The 9,482-nt window shown below is 43.6% G+C and overlaps 1 protein-coding gene across 1 annotated transcript; it reads right to left on the bottom strand.

Annotated features, from left to right (window-relative positions):
• Nucleotides 1–670: 670 nt before the first annotated feature.
• Nucleotides 671–4,128, bottom strand: LOC125506178. Its single transcript, XM_048671042.1, has one exon. It carries the CDS (start codon nucleotides 3,837–3,839, stop codon nucleotides 2,502–2,504), a length of 1,338 nt encoding a protein of 445 aa, XP_048526999.1. The 5' UTR covers nucleotides 3,840–4,128; the 3' UTR covers nucleotides 671–2,501.
• Between the last annotated feature and the right edge of the window lie 5,354 nt (nucleotides 4,129–9,482).

The raw sequence follows: 9,482 nt of genomic DNA, 5'->3' as shown, positions 1-9,482 counted from the left end.
CGGGAGTTGCACAATCTCATGGTCTAAGGAAATGATACTTGACATTAGAAAAGCTCTTAGCAAACGAACTACACGATCTTGTGCTATGCTTAGGATTGGGTCTTGTCCATCACATCATTCTCCTAATGATGTGATCCCGTTATCAATGACATCCAATGTCCATGGTCAGGAAACCATAACCATCTATTGATCAACGAGCTAGTCAACTAGAGGCTTACTAGGGACATGTTGTGGTCTATGTATTCACACATGTATTACGGTTTCCAGTTAATACAATTATAGCATGAACAATAGACAATTATCATGAACAAGGAAATACAACAATAACCATTTTATTATTGCCTCTAGGGCATATTTCCAACACGTAATTCCTAATACCTCTTAATCCCATGTAGTTCACGGGCCGGTTTCCATGCCACCTCTAGGTGATCTAATACTTGCCTGCTATTAATCCTCGTTAAATTAACTAGGATGCAGTGTGCCTGAGGGCTCGATGGTTCCTCTCCCCTATTCATTTGAGCAGCTTATATTTACCGGTGTGGATACACACATGGCTCATTGATGTCCTCCTTAACTATACTACACCACGGACATCAATAGGAGGCACTTTAAAATGCCTCGAAAGGGCCATATAATGCTAGCCTAGAGAATAGAAGGCATTTTTAAAATATGCTAGAGATGGTCAAGAAGGGAAAGGTCTTTGAAGGCACTTTTCCAGAACGCCTCAAAAGATCAACACAGAGGCATTTTTAAAATTCCAGCAAGCTCAGTGTGAGGCAGTTTTCAATAATGCCTCAAAAGAAACACAAAGGCATTTTTTAAAATGCGAGCAAGCTCAATTTGAGGCATCTTTAGGAATGCCTCCAAAGACTATTTGTAGCATTTCTTATACTGCCTCTAAAAATTTTGTGTGGCATAACTCATACTGCCTTCAAAACATTTTTGTGGCATTTCTTAAGATCGCCTCGAAAACCATTTTGTGGCGTCTTTCGACTTGCCTCCAAAATGTTTCCGAGGCACATAAGAATGCCATAAATTTTACACAGGCATATAATAATGTGAATTAAAGACACTGTTATAGCAAGCTCACTAATTTGCAACCACTGTACAAACACATATATACAACAGCACAACAAGATTGAGAGGCTTGCATGGACTAGAAGTACCATCTTGCAAGCGAATAATGTAAAGCATTAGAACATCTTCACAAATTCGAAAACAACATCAAAGTATCAATCGACAATAAAGGGCCAACAATGTAACACAAGTACATCTTGAGCAAAATGTAAGAGTATCATCCAAAACATATCCCTCTGCTATTGATCCCTCTGGGTGACTTAGCGTATGGATCATACTCTTTAACTTGCCGAAAAACCTCTCAACAGCCCTCATGCTTCGGTAGCATCGGTCCAGCAATCCGTACTTCAGTTGCAAGATGAAGGGTCAAGTGTTCCATGATGTCAAAAAGGCATGAGGAAATACTTTCTCCAATTGGCACATGATTTCAGTAATCTCATCCTCCAACTTTTGTATCTCACTCACAGTGATAACCTTAGAGTATAATTGCTTGAAGTAGTTGCACAAACGCATCAATGGAATACAAACATCTTTAGGCAAAGTTCTCCTAATGGCTAAGGGCAACAGATCACGCATTATAATATGACAGTCATGGCTCTTTAGTCCATTTAATCTCGTTCTCACTATATCCACTTTGTTGTGCAAGTTGGATGCATAGCCCTCAGGAAACCTAGCATCCTTTAGAACCTAGCAAAACATATTAGCACCGTGTGAATCCAAGTAGTATAATGCTGGAGGTAGGTATGGTTTACTCCCAGTCAGTGGCGAATATAGACAGAAAATAGAGAGTGGGCTCAAAGTTTATGCAAGTCTGTATCATGCAAATGTATGTTGGGTTGGGCTGGCATGTGGCTGATTTGGGCCTTGAGACTAGTAGTAAAAAAACCTTTTTCAGTTCTGGAGGGGGGGCTCAAGCCTGTTAAAGCCCCCCTAGTAGATTCGCCCCTGCTCCCAGTTAAATCTGGATGTTGGTCTTGGCGTATATTCAATTTTTGTAGGTCAAGACGTGCATTTAGATTATCCTTTGATCTTTTACTAACATTCAGAAGGGCATGGGCAATATTCTCAAACACATTCTTCTCTATGTGCATAGGATCCAGATTATGACGCAATAGAAGTGTTTCCCAGTATGGCAGCTGAAAGAAGCAACTTCTCTTTCTGAATATTGAAGTGTCTTGCTGCACGCTTGTATCATTCTCATCTACCTGATTACAATGTTGCTTCCTGCTGCTCTTCTACTGCAGTTTCCCATACGTAGTTTTCATATCCTTTGTCAATATTGAAATGTCATGTGATGAAAGGGGAACGGGAGGCTCCCGATGTTCCTCAAAACCATCAAATGACTCAGCATCAAATCGAAACTCGTGATTAGGTTCCAAGAATCTGCGATGTCCCATATAGCATTTCTTGTGTCCATTCTTTAATCAAAGAGAGCATGTCTTTGATAGACAATGGGAGCAAACTACTATATTTTCTACAGACAAAGATCCATGCCTAGGCCAATCACTTATTGTCCATAGTAGTGCGGCACGTAAGAGAAACTTCTTAGATCGAGAGGCATCATAAGTCCAGACTCCATCATTCCAAAGCTCCAGAAGATCATCTATGGTTAGCTGCATGTAAACATCCATGTCTTTCCCTGGAGATTTTTTACCAGGAATGATGACAGAGAGGATAAAGTTTGATTGCTTCATACAAATCCATGGAGGAAGGTTGTAGGGGATCAAGACGATAGGCCATATGCTATATGAGAGATTCATATTTCCAAAAGGGTTGAAACCATCTGCTCCCAATCCAAATCTAACATTGCAAACTTCTGAACTGAAGTCTTTGTGAATAGCATCAAAGTGTTTCCATGCAGGTGAATCATCTGGGTGTCGTATCAAGTCGTCCTTTGTGCGGCCTTCGCTGTGCCACCTCACATCTGATGCCGTATTTGTAGAAGCGAACAACCTTTGGAGTATCTTCTTTAGCGGGAAATGAAGAACCACCTTTTGAGGCACCTTGTGGACACGCCTTCCATCAACTCCAGTATTTATGCTCTTCCATCTACTTGTGCCACACACTGGACATGATATGTCATCATCATGTTCCTTCCTAAATAGAATGCAATCGTTTTTGCATGCATCTATACTATCATATCCAATACCAATGGCTCTCGCAAACTTTTTGGCCCCATGAAATTTTTTGGGCAACGCCTGACCTTCTGGAAGTGCCTCCTTAATTAGCGTCAATACCTGATCAAAGCAGACATTGCTCATTCCCCTCATATTCTTGATATGAAGCAACCTCACCAAAAATTGCAGCTTCGAGAATCTTTTGCAACCTGGGTACAACTCTTGGCGTCCATCATCAACTAATCTATAGTATGCCTCAACATCATCGTCCAAATCATCTTCAGATTCTTGCTCCTCTCCTAAAGTACGAGTACCGTACATCCCAAATCCTTCTAGTAGCATCTCATCCATCTCATCACTATCAGCATATTCTTCAAACTGTGAACTAGGACCAGTAGTTGCTTCGGAGGGCCGCGTACTTTCTCCATGGTGAATCAATGTGGTATATCCGGACATGAATCCATCACAAACCAAATGATCATAGACTTCATGTTCACCTAACCAATGAGAGTTTACACATATCTTGCAAGGGCAGAGAATCCTACTATTTTTTGCTGACTCGCGAAAAGCAAATTGTATGAAGTTGATAGTTCCTTCAGAATACTCAGCGGAAGACCTTGCTGCTCGCATCCAACTCTTATCCATTCTCAACTGAACAGACCCAAGTTCTACGACATGTTAAAGCAGAGACCATATAAAATTCTACAATAAATATTTGAATGCATCAAAGAGAAATTTCTAAAAGAAATATCGGTTTACTATTAGCGGAATCAAATGGATGTTCTATATAGAAGACCTCACGTGTAGCAAGAAAATAGTTTAGCTGAAACCTGATGCAACAAGATTAGAAGTAACACAGTACACTAGATAACATGTAGGGATGTTTTATATAGAAATTCCAAATGCACCTGCAGTTTGATTATCAGTCTATCTATATAGCTTACTCCTTGTGTGCAGTTTTCTAACATGAACAGAAGGCCACCATGCACACAAGGCAACAACAAACAAGCTCCAATTTCAACAGGACAAGTTGCCACACTCCTAGTATAATTACAAAAAGAACATGACTGAAAGTGCAACTATCCCTAGGTGGTTTTGGTAATTCATAACAACATATAGCTCATTGAGCTAATGCTATTCCAAGGTGACTATTTTAGGAAAGCTCAATGATTGGCATGGCATGGATGTGAAAGTGGACCCCTCAAAATGCTAAGGACAAAGGATTGGCTCAAGCTCAAAAGCTCAAGACTCTTCATTTTATATTTTAGTGATCCAAGATCACATTGAGTCTTTAGGAAAAGCCAATACTATCAAGGAGGGATGAGGTGTTGCTTAATGAGCCTCTTGCTTCATGTGCTTAGTGATATGCTCCAAAACCCTCAACTACTTTCCCATATCCACATATGACCTAAACCCTAAGCCAAACTCGGTCCTGCCGATTCTTTCTATCCGGCGCCACCGAGTTTCACTTGTCATAAGCCACTGCCAAACCCTAGCAATTCGGTTCTACCGATAGGGATCTCGGTCTCACCGAGATGGGATTGCAAACTCTCTATTTCCCTTTCGTAACTTTTCGGTCTCACCGAAAGAGCGAATCGGTCCCACTGAGATTGCAATGTAAACTCTTTGTTTCCCTTTTGTAACTTTTCGGTCTCACCGAAAGAGCAAATCGGTCCCACCGAGTTTGCCTGACCAACTCTCTGGTTAGCTTATTACCAAACTTGGTCTCACCGAGTTTGTGTAATCGGTCTCACCGAGATTACGTTATGCCCAAACCCTAACCATATCGGTCCTACCGAGTTGCATGTCAGTCCCACCGAAAATCTCTAACGGTCACTAGGTTTACCTTTTCGGTCCGACCGAGTTTGTTGATTCGGTCCCACCGAGATTGGAAAACTGTGTGTAACGGCTGGATTTTGTGTGGAGGCTATATATACCCCTCCACCTCCTCTTCATTCGTTGAGAGAGCCATCAGAACACATACACAATTCCAACTCATATGTTCTGAGAGAGAACCACCTACTCATGTGTTGAGACCAAGATATTCCATTCCTACCATATGAATCTTGATCTCTAGCCTTCCCCAAGTTGCTTTCCACTCAAATCTTCTTTCCACAAAATCCAAATCCTATGAGAGAGAGTTGAGTGTTGGGGAGACTATCATTTGAAGCACAAGAGCAAGGAGTTCATCATCAACACACCATTTGTTACTTCTTGGAGAGTGGTGTCTCCTAGATTGGCTAGGTGTCACTTGGGAGCCTCCGACAAGATTGTGGAGTTGAACCAAGGAGTTTGTAAGGGCAAGGAGATCGCCTACTTCGTGAAGATCTACCGCTAGTGAGGCAAGTCCTTCGTGGGCGATGGCCATGGTGGGATAGACAAGGTTGCTTCTTCATGGACCCTTCGTGGGTGGTTGCTTCTTCGTGGAACCTTCGTGGGTGGAGCCCTCCGTGGACTCGCGCAACCATTACCCTTCGTGGGTGGAGCCCTCCGTGGACTCGCGCAACCGTTACCCTTCGTGGGTTGAAGTCTCCATCAACGTGGATGTAGGATAGCACCACCTATCCGAACCACGGAAAAAACATCCGTGTCTCCAATTGCGTTTGAATTCTCCAAACCCTTCCCTTTACATTCTTGCAAGTTGCATGCTTTACTTTCCGCTGCCAATATACTCTTTGCATGCTTGCTTGAATTGTGTGATGATTGCTTGACTTGTCCTACAATAGCTAAAATCTGCCAAGAACTAAAATTGGGAAAAGGTTAAGTTTTTATTTGGTCAAGTAGTCTAATCACCCTCCCTCAAGACATACTTTCGATCCTACAATGACACACAATACAAGTTGATCCTAGATGTCATAGCATAATGATTCTTCATTCATAAGTCTAGCACCAACAAAAGCTGGAAGAAAAATGAACTACAAAAATGAAGAGGCATTACCTCGAACACCCTGTGCGCAGCAGAGCGTCGGATCAACAACAACATGACATTGGCTTCTCTGGCGTGGGTTTGGGGAGGGGGGGGGGGTCACCGCTGATGAGTTCGTGTCTTGGACCACTTGATCTTCCTCCTCCTCTCCGAGCCTGGATCTCCCCTTCTTCTTCACCGCGCACTACGAATCCCACCCCGAGATTGGGGATGAGAGAGGGAAGGCACGGAGTGGGGTTGGCGGTGCAGGTCGCGGCGGATGCAGAGGCTCCGGCGTGGAGCGCCGGTGGCGGAGCAGGCGCCGGCGGCGAAGACGAAGAGGCGCCCAACACGGAGAAGCTGCAGTGACCGTGGTGTTTCTCTGTTTTTTGTTTTTGGAGGACCTCTATTTTTTTTTACCTTGGAACGTAATGGGCAGGGCTGTTTCACACCAAAACGCTGGCTACGCTCCGCGGCACATATGTAGAATGCCTTGTTTTCCCCTGTTTAGAAGGCATTTTCTAAAACTGCCCTTGAAGGCTGTGAGCTTCGGAGGCACTTTTGAAAAGTGCCGTCAATACCATGATTTTGAGGTGTTTAGCAAAAACGCTGGCAAAAAAATGCCTCCTAATGACATACGTGTTGTAGTGCTAGTTTCATGCATTTGTTGAATCGTTGGTCATGATTGTTATTTATGGACAGTATGTTTGGTGCAAACATGCATCCAGCTCACGCGAATGCGGTTTATTCATTGCCTTGCTTCTGGGTGGCTTCAAGACATTACTTACTCGCTTTATTGATAGTCCCAGTTTTGGTCGCTGAGGTACGAGTTAGGAGCAACACCTTTATCTGTGTCATATTACAGTGTATCAGTGTCCCATGTTACTACTTATTCACACACACTTTACGTAGTGCCTAGGACATCGCTAGAAATAATATTCCAAAGTGATCTAGAATTTCCTTTTGGGTAAATTCACTTGTACATCATCTAACCATAAGGCTAAGTGGCTCATATTGGGTTTAATTACTCTAGAGATCAGACATCACTTAATTCAGCAAAAACTTCATACCACAAGTGTAAATACTTTTTGCATCACCATAGCAAAATCAGCATGGCGAAATGGATTTGTTGTCTGGTAGGCACGATTTTGCGTATATCTACATAGGGTAAAGATGACTTTAGCACCAACCTCTGACCCACGTTGTACATTTATGAATTTCTACTATAGCTTATTGTACATTTATGAATTTTCATATTTTTTGTAGAATATCTACTTAGGGTAAAGATGATTTTACCACAAGTGCGATTTTATAGAATGCTCGTACTATAGCACATTGTACATTTATGAATTTTCATATTTTTTGAGAATCGCAAAATTTATCAGCGCAACCTGTACTATAGCATATTGTAGATTTACGAATTTTAAATTGTTTTGAGAACTCATTAAAAAGTAAGGCTGTACTTGCTCCCTATCTTTATGTTTTCTCTTGTTCTCTTTTTGAACTTTGGCTGCTGTTCTCCATCAAGTACTACTTAAGTTCCCTCTCAGGGGGTAAATTTTTTCAGGCACAATGTTGTGTGGCGAAAGAAACAGGAAATAATTTCATCTTTGGAGTAACTCTAGGAAAGCGCGCACACACACACACACACACACACACACACACACAGAGGCGATTTAGGAGCTCATTACTGCAGCTGATCATCTCTGTTTTGTTATTCAGGACCAAAAACAAACTCTCCTTATAGGTTTCTTTCTTTCTCAACTGCCCCCTGGGTTGTAACAAAATTCTTTGACAGTGCAAGATTGAGAAAGTCAGGGTACTGGCCTACTGATTTTAAACTTCAAAGAGCCTGAGTGAAGCAAAGGGCCAAACTAGTTGGTTCTTTCTGAAATAGGCCGACACATTTGCTGTTCTGAGATCCACTGTGAAGCAGGACAACAACAACAAAAATAAAGTGGAAACACATACTCCTTCTGTAAAGAAATATATGAGTATTTAGATAACAAAGGGAGTAGTTGCCTGCCACGGCTAGCATGACACTTTAATAATTGAATTCCACATCAGTAAAACGCTAACCACGGGGTCACCATTTGCATGGAGAAAGACGAGATAGCCAATCACCTGCATGGGTATATATATGGCACCCTTGAACACAACTCCAAGCAATGCATGTCTAGAGCCTCAAAGTGTTAGCACCACCTCATTTTTCATAGAGGAAATAGTGGAGAGCAGTATATGAACACGCCGAAGAGGAGTTGGTGACGGAGCCCAGTTTAGTATTGGAATTCACCCTCAAAATGTCATTTGGTGACTGCTACGGCCTATGGTGGTGCCGGAGACAGGTGATGTATGTTACCGCCAAGCTCAGGGAATTCTTCGGCCTCGCTTGAATTTTTACTTCTTGGTTGGTTGTCAACAAAGATTAGAGCTGTCATTTTGGTGTTGTCATGCCAATGTAAATGTGACTTGTAACTTGGAAGACTTTTATTATATGAATGAGACACATAGGCCGCTCGGACCGCCCCGATCTCATCTCCTCCAGCCTACCTAGCACTAGCAGTCGCCAAAGGAAACTTTCAAGAGAAGTCTCTCTGCCTGATGGTTGCGGCGGGCTCATCTCCTCACGTTGCTAGGAGCCCTTCGGCTCGAGCGCAGCGGCAGCCCTAAACGCTGCACGCTTCGGCGGAGTCCAAGCGCCAGGGCGGCGGCCATGCTGCTATGCTGCAGGGTTATTGTGGCGCTGGCAACATATCTGGCCCTGCATTGGCCGTGCTGCTATGCTGCAGGGTTATTGTGGCGCTGGCAACATATCTGGCCCTGCATTGGCCGATGACAAGTCGACAACTGCTGGCGGCGATCTAGCCAGTGGTCGGGATGATGCTTTTTGCATCTTGCTCGTCAGGAGCATCTGGCTCACATCATGTCTTCTGTGGGCAGTGGTGAGGTGGATCTAGTGCGCGAAAACATTCCTTTGAGCTTACGCACCCGGGTACCTCTATCCTGAACGTCCATACTCATCGAGATTTGTGTCACATGGAACGAAAAGGATCAGTTGGCACGTTTTCTCGCAAGGATTGCAGACGTAATGATCCGGCCACCCGCAGAAAAGGGCAGCTACAGGGGAAACAGGGACAGCATCTACAGTCGTCCCGTGACAAATTTTCTGCCGCTCTCTCTAGGAGCATGCTCGGCGGCGGGGGTAGCGGATTCTTTTGAGATCCAGAGGAGAAACGGATCTGTGAGGCCGCATCAGTTGCTGGAGAGGGCGGAGGAGGTCTGCGCACACAGACCTGGACTTGCATCGTGGTGAGAAGTCTCCTGGACTTGCATCGTATGAGAAGTCTCCGGCGCCATCGGGTGTTGGCCGGTGTGAGGAGGTA

Source organism: Triticum urartu, chromosome 5 (assembly GCF_003073215.2).
Source record: "Triticum urartu cultivar G1812 chromosome 5, Tu2.1, whole genome shotgun sequence".
NCBI classification, from domain to species: domain Eukaryota; kingdom Viridiplantae; phylum Streptophyta; class Magnoliopsida; order Poales; family Poaceae; genus Triticum; species Triticum urartu.
This window is presented reverse-complemented; position numbering and strand designations above follow the sequence as displayed.